The sequence below is a fragment of the Bos indicus x Bos taurus genome, chromosome 13 (genome assembly GCF_003369695.1).
Source record: "Bos indicus x Bos taurus breed Angus x Brahman F1 hybrid chromosome 13, Bos_hybrid_MaternalHap_v2.0, whole genome shotgun sequence".
NCBI classification, from domain to species: Eukaryota; Metazoa; Chordata; class Mammalia; order Artiodactyla; family Bovidae; genus Bos; species Bos indicus x Bos taurus.
In genome coordinates this window covers 28571813-28588064 of record NC_040088.1, presented here as the reverse complement: position 1 = coordinate 28588064, position 16252 = coordinate 28571813, and the positions used below count along the sequence as shown (strand labels likewise).

The 16252-nt window shown below is 62.6% G+C and overlaps 1 protein-coding gene across 4 annotated transcripts; it reads left to right on the top strand.

Annotated features, from left to right (window-relative positions):
- The first annotated feature begins 272 nt into the window (after positions 1-272).
- RBBP8NL (RBBP8 N-terminal like) lies at positions 273-14978 on the top strand. Of its 4 annotated transcripts, none has more exons than XM_027559087.1 (14): positions 273-359; positions 6438-6582; positions 7627-7669; positions 8213-8308; positions 8613-8725; positions 9295-9367; positions 9674-9804; positions 9930-10012; positions 10278-10444; positions 10988-11693; positions 11924-12050; positions 12498-12568; positions 12662-12788; positions 14353-14978. In XM_027559087.1, exons 1-14 carry the CDS (start codon positions 342-344, stop codon positions 14370-14372), a joined length of 1920 nt encoding a protein of 639 aa, XP_027414888.1. In that variant the 5' UTR covers positions 273-341; the 3' UTR covers positions 14373-14978. The 4 variants fall into 4 exon arrangements, with proteins under 4 accessions (XP_027414888.1, XP_027414887.1, XP_027414889.1 ...); XM_027559086.1 differs by having other exon boundaries at positions 9930-10018; XM_027559088.1 differs by lacking the exons at positions 12662-12788; positions 14353-14978 and having other exon boundaries at positions 9930-10018; positions 10988-11784.
- Positions 14979-16252: the final 1274 nt, after the last annotated feature.

Genomic DNA, 16252 nt, shown 5'->3' with positions numbered 1-16252 from the left:
TGCCCCTGCCCTGCCCCTCACGTCCACTTCCAGGCTCTGGATTCTCCTTGCAAACTGCCCGGCTCCAGCCAGAGGCCCAGGCCGTGCGGAGATCATGGAGAAACAATCCTCTCTCTGTGAGGGTCAGACCCGACCCGTTCTGCCACTTTCTGTGCGATGGCAGAACCCGTTGGGTAGCTTTGGGCCGGCTCTGCCTCCTCTCTGCTCCTGGCTGGGGGAATCAAAAACCTGTCAAGCGGGTTTGACCAAAATTATGTCTTGTTCCCAAGCAAGTTCATAGTGCTGGTTTCCATCTCTCAGGCGGGAGCGTCCCAGAGCAGAGCGGAGGTTCCCGGAGGTCGATGCGGACACGGGACCATGTGAGTACCTGGGGGCCCCGGGGCCCCAGTGGCTTTAGTAGTTGGGGGCAGGGGAAGGGGCACAAGATCTGGGGTCACTGCGGGGTGCTAGCTACCAAGCGGAGAACCAGCCCCTGCTCGTGGGGGCTGGAGGAAGGGCCAGGCTGGAGTGGTGGCCACAGCCCCTGCTCTGGGGTACACGGTCCAGGGGACTGAGTGGGAGCACAAGCTGCAGCAAGCTTCCTGGGCAGACAGGCTGGGGGAGCCAAGGCTTGGAAGGCTGGGGTTGGCACTGCTGTGCTGGGAAGTCCCTGGGTCTTCTGGGGACACTGGGAACAGGCCGGGGGCCTGGCACTTCATCCTGGTCCGGCCTCACCGCCTGGATCCTCAGACAGGCTGCAGCTGGGGAATGAGGGCTGGAACGTGGTGCAGCCAGCCATGGCTCCCTGCAGGCCACTGTAGGACATCAGCTGCCCTCAGTTTGGTGTCCCCTGGGAAAGCAGTGACAAAAGGCTCCCAGGCCTCGGTCCTGCTCAGCCTCCCCCCGCCAGGCCTCAGGGAGGCGGCTGAGAAGTCGCAGTGGCCCTGGGCCGGCCCATCCTTGAGGAATCAGGTTGCAGGGCCCGCTGTTATCTGAGCCACCAGCGACACCTCGGCCTTGCGGAGCAAGTGCACACCTGCCTTGTGCCTCTGTGCATGTGTGCACACGCACATGCAATACTCGAGTATGGGCGCACACGTGCAAGCAGCTTTCCCCCGTCCTGCGCAGTGCCACGTGCAGTGGGGGGAGTGCACGCATGTGCACACTTTTCTCTCATGCAGTAGTTGTTGGGATGTTGTTAGGATACCGTTGTGTCTGCACGTGTGGGCATCACATATGTATGCACATGTGTCATGGGTCTACGTGTCTGGTGATGCTAGAAACCATCCAGGCAATGGCACCTCTCAGGACCTGCCATCTGAGCTGGCCCAGGAGGTTGCAGGAGGCTGCACTGGCCATGTCCCTTTCGAGCTGGTGACTGTGGACTAGTGCCATCTCTCGGGGCCATAGAACCTTCATCTGCACAGTGAGGGCTGTCATGGCCACTCCACAGGCAACGTGAGCCCAGGGACTGACTACATGAGACGTTCCTGCCAGACGCCTGGATGTGGGGGCTGGCAGGCTGGCCCCTGACCACCTGCAGTCAACGGGCACTGGATGCCTGCCACATGGAGGAGACCCGGCAGCCCAAGGGGTGCAGACTCCTCAGTCTCCAGGAGCTGGGCTAGGGCACTGCCATCGTTTTGTGGCCCAGGACACTGAGACACAGTGGGAGAGAGACTCAGCTAAGGTGACCGGAGAAGGGGCTTCTCCCTCACCACGTGGGGCGTAGGGAGCCACCACTGGAGTCTCTGACCTGCTTCTCACCTGTCCCTGAGTCTGTAGAATGGGTCAGTGAGTGCCAGAAGGCAGGGTGAGCTCCAATCACACCCGTGGGCTGAGCCAGGGCACACAGCAGGTGCTCTGTAAAGATCTGTGTGGGGACATGGAAAGGGCTTGGATGGTGTGCCCAGCCTCAGGAGGCCCCTGGTGACGGGCAGGCGGAGCATCCCTGGGTCACTCTGGGACATGGTAGGAGACCTGCAGTGGGCGCTACACAGCGCAGAGAGCCCTGGCCCGGTGCTCGGCTCAGCGGATGCCCGGGGAACAAGGGCCATTGCTGTGGTTATCGCTGCACCATTGTCATCGTGTTACTCGCAGGTGGGTGGAGGGATCAACTGCAGAGAAGGTGCAGAAGTGGGGCCCTGGGGCTCCTGGACCAGAGGGCATGCTGGAGAAGAGGCCCCAACAAGAGAAAGTGGCCAGGGCCCTGCCGGCTGGCCCAGGAGCCGGGCAAGAAACTCTCCACCAAGGCTTTGTGGCTCAGTGGGCAGCACCCAGACCAGGGCGACAGCTGGAGCTCTGGTGGCCTTCTTTCTTCATGGTGGCAGGGGCATTTCCCTGAGACACGGCCACAAAGATGCAGTGGTCCCTGAGTGTCCATGCAGGGCACGAGTGTGTATCATCAATGCTGGCATCTGAGACTCTGCTCTGAACTCAGGGGTGTTCTTGTCCTCCTGTAGAGGGCCTTGGTGGCACTTGAACTTGGGCTCCTGTAAGGAGCCCTGCTGGACCCCTGGGGCTCCCTGCAGGGACTGCTGCATGGGATGGATGCAGGGTCTCCATCTGCAGTTAGCTGAGTGCCTGCTGGGCCCTGGGCTGAGAACACACATCACCCGGAAGGCATCGTCTGGACACACGTATTTGGTGGGACACGCCCACAACAACCTGAGGTGGCGGCGCGGTTACCTCAGATGAGGGACTCAGGCTCTGGGGACACACTAGTCCCGTCTACAGAGGCTCCAGGCAGGCCAGGGCGCACTGCGCAGGCTGACCTTGCCCAGGTGAGTGGCAGGTGCACAGGGTCACCAGTGTGCCTGACCCCTGCCCTGCCCTCCAACCTGCAGCTTCTGGGGCTCCACTCAGCAGAGATCGTCCAGCCTGGGTGTCCAGAGCAGGAGTAGGAGTGACCCTGGACCCTTGAGGAGCAGCCCTCAGGTCTCCTCTTCCAGTACCACCACCCCCAGCCCCCACAGTGGGCAACTCGGGCCACCCTCTCCAGTGCCCAGGGCCCCCAGGCCCAGAGGCAGCAGGCAAGACCCCACCCCATAACCTGCTCCCTCCTCCTGACGCCACTGTAGCCCCCACCCCAGGCCTGGGGGGAGCCCTCCTGCCTTGAGTTCCCTGAGCCCCTCAGCGCCTCTCCCCTTAGTGGCTCTCAGCACACCTGGCAAACACCAGGGAGGCCCCCAGGGAGGGCTGGCCCACCGTCCTCGGGCCGAGACCACATGCACCTTTTAAAAATAATTTCATTTATGTTCATTTACTTGTTTCTGTCTGCACTGGGTCTTTGTTGCTGCACAGGCTCTTCTCTAGTTTTGGCAAATGCGGCTGCTCTCTAGTTGTGATGCGCGAGCTTTTCGTTGCAGTGGCTTCTCTTGTTGAGGAGCACAGGCTGCAGGCAGGCGGGCTTCAGTAGTTGCGGCTCCCAGGCTCTAGAGCACAGACTCCGTAGTGTGGCTTAGTTGCTCCACAGCACGTGGGATCTTCCTGGACCAGGGCTCGAACTTGTGTCTCCTGCACTGGCAGGCGGATTCTTATGAACTGAGCTACCAGGGAAGACCCCACATGCGCTTTTACAGCTGAGGTTCTTCCTACCCACAACCACCAAATTCCTGTCAGCTGGGGACCCACCTCCTCATCCCTCCGCTGCTTCCTTGGACCCAACCCCCCCTGCACTTTGAGGGTGGGGGCTGGGTCAAGGGCTGCCCCAGGAGACTGACTGTCCTCTTCTCCTTGGCCAAACGCCCTCTGTCACCTGCCGGCCCAGGGGAGCCACACCACCCCCATGGCACTGTTGCCAGTGGCTGGACAGCCCTGGTCATCCCTGGGAGATGTGAAGCTCCCAGCAGAATACACCTTCCAGCTGTGCTGCCCGTGCCTGGCCCCGGGTCTGTGTCCATGCTGCCCCCTGCCCATCAGAGACCCCAGAGGGACAGCCAGGTGGGGTCTTTGGGCGGTTTGGAATAGAGAGGAGCCTGGGGTACCCAGACAGAGGAGGGTGTCTGGGCCCTTATCCACCTGGCTCCACACCACAGTGCTGTCATTAGGAACAATGTCGGCCTCTCACTCGGACCTGCGCCCAACCGCAGAGCCTCTCCTGGGCCTGGGGCACCGCAGGCTCCCAGGGGCGGCTCCTTCATGGGTGTTGGCCCAGCCCAGGGCCCATGGTAGACGCTGATAGGGAAGAACAGCCTGTCAGGCAGGTCTGGGTGGAATTTCAGGCACAATGGCTTGGCCCTCCCCAGCTGGCCCACCTCCCCCTGCAGGGAGCCTGAGCCGAGGAGAGCTCCTCCCACAGTCCCGTCTCCCACCACCAGATGAAGATGGGAGAGCCAGCAGAGCAGGGCCACCTGGAGCACATCCCTGGTCCACAGAGGGCAAGGACATATCCTCAGCCCCAGGGAGAAGTCAAGCCCCGACTCCCGCTTCCCACTGGGCAGCCAGGGAGCATGACCTGATGTCTTTGGGCCTCAGCTTCCCCATCTGGAAAGTGGGCTCCTTGCAGTGTGGTCAGGGTTAGATGGGCTCAGGAAGTGAGGCCCAATTATCATGTACACCCTACTACAGCCCTGGTCTCCCCCACCCTCTGCAATTCAGCATCTTGTCCCCTAACCTGCCAGGACACCCCTCTGGCTTCCAGCCTCAAGGAAGGGAACCCCACCAAGCTCCTCTCATTCCCAGAGCCCTCACCCACCCAACACACAGTCAGTAGGCAGAGACCTCCCCCTCTTCCCTGGCCATCTCTTGGGAGTGTCCCAGAGGCCAGGCATGTCTAAAACGAGTTTGGAGAGCCCCACCTTCCTGTCACTCCATCCGTCTAGCACATCCCTGCCTGTGGGCTCTGGTGGCCACTGTGAGACACAGGACCATTCTCTGTCCTCTTGCTGAGCCTGGGGTTTGAGGACCCAGCTGAGAGCCAGCCCCCTTGTCAAGTCCTCTTGGAAAGCTCCAGGACAGTGAGTGCTTGCCCCGGCCTGGCTTATCTTGGGGTCACAGGGCCTGCCCCCCTCAGTTGGCGGTCCCACTGCCAGGGCACCCAGCATCCAGCTTCAGAGAGCCCAGAGCAGCTGTGCCTCTTCTACACTTCCTGTGCATGACTCCTGCAGTGCGCTGGCCCCTACTCTGCTGTGTCTCGGAAGCAAACCGTAACAGCCCTGGATCGTCATCTCTCCTGCCACCGCTGGACACTACCAGCAGGCGCTGGAGGGTTTCCAGTCTGGGGACTGCTGATGCAAACACTCCGGTCTCTGAACGCAAGTGAGACCACACACCTCCTTCAGTGAGGAGCGGAGGAGGGGGCTGCGTGTGGCCTCGGGCAAGGCCGAAGGGGTCTTTGGGCAGAGGTTTCCAGGGTTTGTGAAGAGGCCCTCCTGGGGTGGTGGAGCACTGTGCCGGTTGGTGGTGGCCTGGGCCGAGGCAGGCTCTGTGAAGGAGGGAAAGTGAGGTTCTGGGCATGTGCAGATGCAAAGCCAGGGGACCCCAGGGCTCCCTCCCCCTGGCCTGGAGGTGATGATGGCATGGGTCTGGGCTGGTGGCATCGCTGCTGACCTGGCTACGAGCTGTGGGTCTGACTCTCACTGGGTGACAGACAGTGCCACAGAGCAATGGTGGCCTGTGGTACCCACCACCAGAGGTGTGCCACCAGGACTGAGGGGCTCTCACCCGGAGGAGGGTGGCGCCTGGCACCACAGTGAGGAACCTGATTCGGGGCTGAGCCCCAGGCTCACTCCCGGCTCTGAGCTGGACCCTGTGGGACCCGAGAGATACTCACCAGGCCCACTGGACGGGCCTTGTGGCCACTACCAGAGGGAAGAAAGTGCTGCTCAGAGGGGCCAGAGCTCACGGCAGTCACACAACGGGCAAGGTTATCTTGCTCCCAGCTTGGATTCTCACTCCCACAACCTTTTAAGTTTTAGCAAACGCTTCGTGGAGGTGAAACACAGGCAGGAAAAAGGGCCCAGGCCATGAGGGGCGGCTAGGTGGACTTCTGCCTGTGCACAGCCACCAGTTCCTACAGAGAAAATAGCCAGCCAATCCCCAAAGTCCCCACCGAGGCCCCACGGGGCCATCCATGCCACTGCGGGCACCTGGACCCTCCTGAGAGAGCTTTCCCACTGGCTGAACAAACCCTGGCTTCCTGACCCGCCAGCTGTCGGCCGGCTTGGGCGTCTCCAGTCTGGGGCTTCATCACAGGTCACGTGCACCCTCATGGTCCCAGCACCAAGTGGGAGCTGGTCCCCTCAGGCCATCTGCTTTGCTGTGAAGACTGGATTAGGGAGTTGAGATGAAGTGAGAATGTCCCATCCCTACAGGATGGACATACATGCCCCCCTTAGGCGTGGACAGGACCCAGTGGGTGGTCACAGGACAGGACTCCCACACCTACCTCCTGCACCCTGCAGCCCACAGACCCCTCCTGAGCCAATGTGACTGTCCTATGGCTTCCTGCTCCACAGGCTGGAAACAGAGGGCCAGTAGAGGCCAAGGGGCCTTCCCCACACCTGGAGCACAGAGGACCCAGGGCCAGGGCCACGGGAGCCATGGAGAGCTTCACAGAGTCACTAAACAGACTGAAGGAAGTCCATGAGAATGAGGTCATGGGTGAGTACCTTGGGGAGGACAAACTCTCAACTGGACAGCAGTCTAAGAGCCAAGTTCAGGCCAGGGGACTCCCACATGTTGCCTCCAATTCTCGCCAAAACCAGGACCATGACTTGCAGGCCCAGAAAAGGAGTCCTGACCCAGAGCCCAGAGCTGCATTGTGGCCAGGCACCCAGCCTTAGACCAACACCCAAGTGCAGCCCTGGAGGGGTGGCCCCTAAATGGTCAGTTCACATCAGAGCAGAAATAAAAGACCAGCCTGGCCACAGACAGCTGAGACACTAAAGCCAAAACCAGCCCCTTGCCCCAGGCGGGGGCCTCCTTGTCCCCCAGAAGGGAGGTTACCTACTTTCCTTGTAGGAATGGAGCCCAAGGCTCCGGAGGCTTGTCTGGAGCGTTCCGGGTGCTGAGCTAAAATCCCTCTGCCCCTTCCAGAACCCCAGGCTAAGCTCTGCCCTGGCACGCATGTCTGTCCAGTTTCCCCACCAGCAACAGGACTGCAGCCACCTGCTCCATTCACTCCCTCAGTGCCTGGACCAGACCCTCCCCTGACATTTCTGACAGTGCTCACTCCCCCTCCCACATCAAAGGCCCAGAGACGCGGAGGGGCGGGGACTGCTTGGGCTAGCCTAGGACCCAAGCCAGACCATGATGGGAGGGGAGGAGGGGTTGTGCTGGGGTCTCCCTTGGGGGCCCATTGGCAGCACCCAAAAAGCATCCCTCCCGGGCCTTGGCTGGGTAACTGGTGACTCCCAGCATCCAGGACCCATCCCCAGCTGACACCAGAGCCAGAGACAAGGGAGGGGAGAGGCTGGGCCCAGACCGGGGTCCCAGGCCGCCAGGAGACTGACCAGAAGCTGGCAGCAGGTGCAGACTGGGAGCCCTCCAAGGGGGTGACCTCAGGGAGTCAGTGCAGGGACCCAGGCAGGTGGCGGGCGTCTGGAGAGGGTTCTGCCAGACAAACAGGGACAGGAAATGCCCCGGCTCCATGTAGAGGTGGCAGCCCAGCTGGGCCTGACCTCTGCTCCTTTCCTCACTCCTCAGGCCTACAGAACAAGCTTATGGAACTGAACTCAGAGAGGTGCCGGTGAGTGAGGACAGGACTGGCCCAGGAGACTGGAAGGGCAGTGACTCCCCAGGGTTCATCTCCCCTCTTCCCCTGCAGCCCCAGGGCCCTGGCACTGCCACTAGCAGTGATGCAGGAGAAAGTGAAGCTCAGCATAGCGGGTAGGGGGAGTCTGGTCCAAGGTCATGCCTCGAGGAGATGGAGGAAGTGGGGCTGGAAAGTCCAAGCCCACCAGAGTGAACAGGGACCCCCCAAGGGGATGCGCAAGGAGCATCCCTGAAGGGCACCTCTGGGACAATAGCTATCAACAGGGGGACTCCACGTGAGTCCTGGAGACCCACAGGCAGACTCCCCAGGTCCCCACTTCACAGAACGCTGCCAGGTGGCACATGGACGAGACAGAGTCCTCAAGGCCATACACGCTCACACTTGGGCGAGCTGGCACTGCCCTTGAGAGGCCCCAAGTCTCAAGGAAGTCCTAGGCTGGTGGCCAGGGAGAGAACAGTGGGTAGTAGAGAGCTCTCTGGGTAGATCAGACCCCCCACTTCAGATTGTCCCCCACAGGGATGCCCAGAGGGTGGAGGAGCTCTGTGCCAAGAACCACCAGCTCAGGGAGCAGCAGAAGGCGCTGAAGGAGAACCTGCGGGCGCTGGAGAACAGGTGGGGGCACCTCACACCCCACTCATAATGGGGGCAGGGACGGAGGAAGACCAGAGCGTTCTGTGGAGAATGAGTCTGGGATACTCTGGAGTCAACTCAGCCACTGCAGGACTTCTCAGAGCCTTAAGTAAACTGCACTTTTCAAGGTTCCTTCCCAAACTCAACAGCATGTGGCATGCTTAGCCCACAGGGTGGGCAACGTGGTGGGGAAAGGCAGGGCAGGTCCTGGGACTGGGGCGGGGGGCGCGGCATCCCGGCCCCTCCCTCTCAGAGCAGCCTCTCGCCATCCCTCCTCGCCCCGCAGGCTGCGGGCTGGGCTGTGTGACCGCTGCATGGTCACCCAGGAGCTGGCCAGAAAGAAGCAGCAAGAGTTCGAGAGCTCCCTCCTCCAGAACCTGCAGCACGTCTTCCTCCTCAGTGAGCGCCCCCCTGCCCCGTGTCCTGCACCCCGTCCTCCTGTGGGGGCCGGCGACCCCCCACCTCCTCAGCCCAACGAGGGGTCTCGGGGAAAGGGGAGGAGGTGACCCAGGGCTGCACTGTGAGGAGGGACACTCGCACCCCAATTCACAGACAGATGGTGCAAAGCCCCCCGCTGGCCCCCACAGGCCACCTGCTGCTCAGTCACTGGGCCGGGGCGTCCCTGCCCTCTCAAGGCCTCAGCTCCCTCCTTCTCAGGATAAGGAGGGTCCCGCAGAGACCTGGGTTCCGTGAGTCCTGCTGATGAGCACAAGCCCCTTTCCTTTGGCTGGGGGGTCCCTCGAGGCTAGGGAGCGCCATCCCTTTTCACAGCCTCCAGGCTGGTGCTGTTCACTCAACATCCACCCACCCACTCAGGCAGCAAGCATCTATGGGGCTCCTGCTGTATGCCAGGCCCCAAGCCAAGTGCTGGAGTCCCAGCTGGGCTAAGACAGGGGGACTCCCAGGGCCGTGAGGACCCCGCTCGCCCTTCCCCTCCCCAAGTCCTTCCTAACCAGTGCCTTCTGCAGCCACTGAGCTGACGCGGCTGCAGGAGGAAAATGACGCCTTGAAGGAGGAAGTGAAGCGGCTTCAGGGCCCAGGGTGAGTGGGGGGAGCCCCAGGCACTTGTGCAGGGGGAGGGGTCCCACAGGCCAGCATCCTGGGACAGATAGCGACCTCCCCTGGTCTGCAGGCACAAGACCCCCCAGAAGCAGAGCTGGGCCGCAGCACCCATGGCAGCTCTGGCGCTTGGGCCACCCCCAGACATGGGTGTGAGCCCACGATGATGTCTTTCCTGGTCACCTGGGTCTCCCACACAGGCGGCTTGGCCCCCAGGAGGGCGCCCTGGCCTTTCTGATCGTCTCTGGGATGCTGCCCCCTCACCTGCCTCATATTTGCCTCCCACAGGCCCAAGCCCCAGCTCAGGGAGGGCATCTCGGACCCCCCATCACCCCTGCTGCTCCCCTCCCTGGGCGCCCGGAAGGCCGTCACTGAGAAACCACTGGGAGGCCACGAGGAGACAGAGGATGGCCGTGCAGGTGCAGGTCCATGGGAGAGGCGGGTGTGGGGCAGGGGGCTGAGCAGCCTGAGACCAGGGACCCTCGGGCCAGGGGCTGAGCTGACCCCTCAGCAGCTGTCCTCCCTTCTGTCCCTCCTCCCACAGAAAGGCCGGGGGTGTACGGGACATCGCCAATGGCCAAAATCTCCCCAAGTCCCAATCTTCATGAGGCACGGACCCCGGACATGGTGAGGGTGAGGGACCCCGAACCCCTGAACCCACTCCTCCCTCTTCCCGGGCAGCCCGAGGAGGAGGCCAGAACTGCCAGCCCTGCTGTGTGCCATGCACATGGTAACATGCCCATCCTCGTGCCAAGCAGGGAGTCCTGAGCTCCACACGATGACGGTGGAAGCAAGGCTCAGAGTGGGTGGGAGACCTGCCCAAGGTCGCACAGAGAAAAGGGCAGAAGGTAGCAGCCGAGCCCACCCAGACTGACCCGCCTACCCTGTGCAGAACCCCCAGCGCATCTCCAACCAGCTGCATGGGACAATCGCCGTGGTGCGGCCTGGGTCCCGGGCCTGCTCCGCCGACCAGGGCTCCACCAATGGGACGCCCCCACTGCTGCCCACCAGGAACAACCCACCTAGCCCACCTGGCGAGCACAGCCTCCCTCTGGACAGGTGAGTGCCCGCCCTCTACCACCACCAGGAGCTCCCTCAGCTGGGCACCTGGTCTCCTCCTCTGGTCCCAGCTTTAAGGCAGGGGCCAGCAGCAGGGAGTCCCTCCCTTTGTCCCTTCAGGAGAACTGCTCTCCCTGGCTTGGCTTCCCCCTGCCTGCAGCATAGTTCCCACGTGGACATCTGAACGGCCAGGGCAGGGTGGGGGTTCGTGGACAGAGGAGATGGGGACTGGGCACCCCCTTTCATCGTGGTCTGAGGAGAGTGGGGGTGGGGTTGTGGTGGGTGACCAGGTGGGCAGGGTGCTCCAGGGGACTGGGCAGGCAGCTGACGCCCAGAAGGGGGAGAGGCCTTAGTGGCCAGTTCCCTCCTCTGATCCCCAGGCCCCAGGCAACTCTAAAACCAGGCACCCAGGGGCCCGGGCATTCCCTTCCCCACTGCCCACCGTGCCACGTGGGCACCTGCCTTACCCCCAGGACCCCTAGTCCTCCCTGTGAAGTGGGGCTGACTATGCCCCACAATCACCAGGCTTCTCCTTCCCCACAGCTTCCTGCAGGCCTCTCGGCCTTCTGCCAGGACCTGTGAGTCCCTGAAGCACTCCCTCCAGGCCGACCGCCTCTGCCTCCTGAACCGGCATCTAACCCTGCACCTTGGCAGCCCCCCGGCCCCCGCCACAGCCCCCAGCGGCCCCCAGTCCCAGGGCCTCAAGGCTGGGGAGGCGGAGGCCTGGGAGGAGCCCTCAGGCCTGCTGGGCCTGCCGGGCGCCCTGGTGGGCGTGCGGAACCCACGGCTGGAAGGCGCACTGCACATGCTCCTGGCCCAGCAACTGCGGGCACAGGGCAGGGTGGGCAGTGCCCGGCTGAGGGGCCCTTGGGGGCCCAGAGGGACGCCGCCTTCCCCACCAGCCGACTCAGACTCCGAGGGTCCTGAAGGCGAGGCGGCCAGGGAAACCCTGTCCAGAAGGAGGCACCCACAGCCTGCAGGCCCGGGCAGCCCCCAGGGGAAGGAGGGCACGGCCACACAGGACTATGTCCCAGACAAGCCCCTGGACCTCTCAGAGAGGGGTCGGTGCCGGGCCAGCACTCCCAAGCCTGCCAACCAGTCGGGGTCACTCAGCCCTCCACAGGTCCCCACGCCCAGCCCTGAGCCACCCCAGGGAGTGGGACCACCTGCCCAGTGTGGAGCCCAGAGACTCAGCAATGGCACCCAGGAAGCCAAAGAGCCAGAGGCGGAAGAGCATCCATCTTCTCCGGTGAGGGACCCAGAGCACCTGGGCCCCAGGCTGCCCTCTCTTCTCTGCTCCACTCCACCAGCCAGTTGCGGAGGGAAAGCCTGCTGCCCAGGTCACAAGCCACAGGGAGCCAGCTGACCCTCCAGTCCCGTCCTGTCCAGGGCTCCCACAGGCTGTGCCCGAGGCCGGGTTGGGAAGAGAGAGGGAAGTTGCCTTACATGAGCTCAAGTCTCTTCCTTCTTTCCCGCCAGGACGCGCCCTACTCTGCCCCAGGGCCCCACCTCAGCCTGCCCTCTCCAAGTGGGCCAGGAGAGGAGGACAGAGGGAGGCCTAGACTTCCCCCCTACCCACCAAGGCCTGGTGGAGACGGCCACCCAGGTGAGGATGCGAACACAGCAAGTGTTGTTCCACGATGGAAGTGGAACCACAGTGAGCAGGGAGGGCCTGACCCAGCAAACTCTGGTCTCAGATTTGGTTCCCCACCTTCAGACCCAGAGTGGAGCGAGGGGCCCAGGGAGGGCACGTTTCTGACCACAGGAAGTGAATGGAGAGCATCCTAGCAACTGGGGCTTCAGGGCAGGTGATGAGTTCCCTGTCACCCAGCAACTAAGCCAGGGGCACCCCAGTGGGTGGGGTCACTGCAGGAGTGTAGGGAACTTTGGGCTTGGATTCCACCCCAGGGCAGGTTACTCGGGCTCTCTGTGCCTCAGTTTCCCCAGCTTCAGAGGTGTTGCCACTGGTCTCAGCCTGGCAGGTTAGGGGCCTAGGCTTCTACTAGATGCCCAGGCCACCATCCTGGCCTGACCCACACCCCGCGTCCTGCAGAGCTCAGCAAAGTCCATGGGCAACAGCTGGAGTCGGATGAGCTGGACGAGCCAGACACCTCGGACAGTGAGGTCAGTGCTGCCACACACTGGGGTAGGGGGGTGGCACCCTGGCTGCCCCAGGCTTGGGGGGGTCCTCACCATGACCACACCCCCACTCTTCAGATGGTCCTGAGCACCAGGGCGGAGGCCACACAGAGCTCGCCAGGGGAGGGACCCGGGTGTGTCTGCGACAAGGAGTGTGGACGGGGCCCGCAGAAGAGGAAGCGGGCCTCAGACTCCTGGAGCAAAGGTAGGCCCCAGGTGGGGGCGGGGCAGTTGCAGCACCGATACCCACAGCCTTTCTGGCTATGCGGAGCTGCTCCCAGAGCAGTCTTGTAAGAGGGCCTGGGTCAGGCCTGGGCAGACCCCGAGTCCACTTCCTCCTTGCTGGGCTGGCCCCTTCACCCCAAGCCTGTCTCCCTCCAGAAAGGAGGCGATATGAGACAGCAGTGGGACACAGGCAAGGACAGTTGTGTCATCTTCAAGGGAGAAGGGGCATCCTGGGCCACGAACAGCCCCAGGCCCGGTGGTCCTAGACCCTTCCCCTCTCACAGCCCCACCTGGGAGGGGTCAAGCTCACCTGGACCACCTTGTCCACTTTTAAGGAGAAGGCCCAGCAGAGGGTGCTGCCTCCTAGGCATGGGTGTGTTTGTTCCCGATGTGGGGCTGGGGGCTGCTCTCCCTTTTGCCAAGGGTGGTGCCTGTGGGCTCCCTCTCCACCCAGGCCGAGGGTGTAAGGACGGCTCCCACTTCCTGCTCCGGGCACAGTGGCAGCTCGGGCCGGGTTTCCAGGCGCCCGCGAGAGCCTCTGAACGCCTGAGCTGATGCTGCACGCCGCCTGGTGTTTGTCCAGGCAGGCCTGTGTCGCAGGCTGGGCCATGGCTGCCACAGTGCACCACTGTTGCCGGGAAGGTGACCGCAGCCTGTTTGTCAGGCGAGCGCTGGAGGAGGCCAGCATGCTGGTGTGACCTCACAGCACAGCCAGCTGGGCACTTTTGGAAGACGTCCTGGCAGGCAGGGTCCACAGGGGTGCACCACATCTGCCCCCACCTTCCACATGGAGTCAAGCCAGCCCCTTGCCCGCCCACCCAGACCAAGGCAGGGGCTCCCCAGATGGCACCCATACCCTCAGCACCTCACGGGGGATAAGTGAGAATAGCGCCCTTGTGTCATGTGCCCATAGAGAGAGAGGCTCAAGGAGCATCCGGTCGTTACTGCCTTTGGGCCTCATGGGCCTGCCCGGGGATTAGCCATCACTGTCTCACAGATGCAAAAGTGGGGGCTCAGGGTGGGGCAACTTGCCCAGGGTCACAGAGGTGCTACACGGGGTCAGGATGCCAACCTGATCCATCTGACCCAGAACCAGAGCTGGTTCCGCATCAGAGGCATGCCTGAAGCCCAGCATCGTGCAGGTCTCACCTGCAAGGGTGCCAGGAACCATATGTCCTTTCTCTGTGACCCCAGAGGTAGGCCCATGGAAGCACCTGCCAACATCCCAAGTGTTCTGAGAACATTTCCCTATAAGCTTAGCTTATCCAGATGCCCCAGACCCTCTGCAAGGTCGCAGGGGAGGCCCCAGGGCTGGGCGGATTCCAGGGTCACACACCTTCTACCAAATTCCCAAAGCTCCCCTCCGATCAGGCCGCCCTGTCCAGCATCCGCTGCCATCAGGAACAGGTTGACTGTCAGTGTGGGCTCCTGTGTTCCCAGAAACTGCCCACGAGGCCCTGGGCAAAAGCCCAGTGTCCCCGTAAGAGAGGACACGCAAGGTTACTACCGTGCCTCCCAGCTTAACCTTGGTCCACTTCCCACAGCCTCCAAGAAGCCGACCTGAGGAAGGAACCAGGGAGCCAGGAGTCCCTCACCCAGCACCAGCACCTGGGAAAAGACCAGGGCATCCCAGCCTGCCCAGTGATGCGCCCCACCTGATTGATTGCCCGCAGCCAGGACAACCCCCACTGCCAGCCAAGCAGACAGCCCCGGGAGCGGGGTAGTGGACTGGGTCCTGCCACATCCACAGAGGTGTGAAGGCCAAGACGATTGGTCTTTTGAACCCCTCCATCTCGGAAACGATCTTACCCACCACTCTCACCCCAGCATCTGCTCCCTTGTGGGGAGCAGGGTCCTGGGAGACCGAGATGGCTCAAGCTCCAGCCGAGCCCCGCCCCCAGCCCTGCTGTGCACGGGCAGGTCCTCCTGGGCAGTGCCCCTCCTCCCACCAACCCAGACTCCACTAGTACCCTGGACCCAGGGGCTGCATGCCTTGCTACCCATTCCAGACGGGGTATCGAGCTCCAAGCAGTGGTCTCGGGCGCCCCCTTGCGGGAGGTCCCACAAATGGGCTGCCCGGTGAGAGCTAAGAAGGCCGGCAGGCGGCAGTGCAACACCTCTGCAGAGATGGGGGTCCCAGGGCATGGGGAGAATAAAGTGTAAGGAAGGATGGCGTGTGCAGCTGGCAGGGTTGGGCTTCAGCCGGGCCTCCACCTTCCCCGGGTGGGTGACTCTTGAGTGTCCAGGGATGGGGAGCCTCTGGGGAGGGCTGCGGGAACAGAATGTGCGCCAGGCGCCACGCAGACCCTCTCATCGACACCTCTATGTCCCTGGCCCCACACCCGCCACTGAACCGTCAGCCCTCTGCACAACCACAGGGAAGCTCACCCAGGACACTGCCCCGCACAGAACCAGGAAGACCGTGTTCTGCCCCCTGCCCCGCTATCTCTGCAACAACCTCAAAGCTTGACATGGTGCCAGCTGGCAGAAGAGAGACCACCCCAGAGCCCAGCCCCATTATCCAGCAGCAGACAGCATGGTTTTGGAGCTGAGGGCCAACAACCAGATGACAGCCATCCCCCTTTATCTTCCTCATCTGACATCAGTGTAACTATTAGCCACCAGCTTGTGGATCCTGCCCCCTCCACCTGCCAGGGCCCTCCTACTAGAACAGCAGGCCAGCAGGGCCCTAATCCATCAATGTTGACCCGGCTTCTCCTCGCTAACAGAGAGAAATTTGTGTGCCATGTCTGGCACATTGCATGGGGAGCATTCACAGAGCTGTGTGGCAGATTTCATGGCGAGTGCCCAGTCTTCAGCCTCCAGGTAGACCCAGCACGGTGACATTCCCTGGCTGAGCCGCTCAGCCCTGACAATATCCTGAGGTCACAGTCGCTGTCCCCACTTGAAGGATGAGTAAACCTACAGGCAGAAAGCTGGACAGAGCAGGCCAGTGCCATACAGGTGGCTATACGACCCTGCCCGGCAGGACGCAGGTGGGCTCCTGAGCATGAAGCCACTGGCTCTGGAGTCTGGGTCGGCAACAGAAGGCCTGGTACCCCGTAGACTCAAGGTCACTTTGCTGCTGAGGGATAGAAGTGTAGGACTCTGCCTGGGGCGGAAACTCCAGCATCACCCTGCCTGCCACCCCAAGCAGGTGCCTTCTTCCCTTGGGCCTGCGGTTTTCAGCCACTGGAGGAGACCAGGTGGCATCGACGGTCATTCTTGAAGCTCCTCGAGGGGCCACCCAGACTTCTGATGGCGGGTGCCACAGCTCCAGTCCTGCACCTCAGCCCCACCCTCCTGCAAAGACACATACCCTGAGAGGGGAAGTGGAGCCTAAAGACAGGCTCGACGGAAGCTGACCATGAACGCCGCAGCCCAGCAAAAGGAATAGGGCACTGGAGTCCGGGGGCCGCGACTTCCGAGCCGGGGACTCGAACC

What these genes read in the sequence shown, in the direction of transcription:
- RBBP8NL (XM_027559086.1), top strand. An exon ending in CCATGAGAATGAGGTCATGG is followed by an intron (nt 6,583 to 7,626) that starts GTGAGTACCTTG and finishes CTCACTCCTCAG; the next exon opens with GCCTACAGAACAAGCTTATG. An exon ending in CTGAACTCAGAGAGGTGCCG is followed by an intron (nt 7,670 to 8,212) that starts GTGAGTGAGGAC and finishes TGTCCCCCACAG; the next exon opens with GGATGCCCAGAGGGTGGAGG.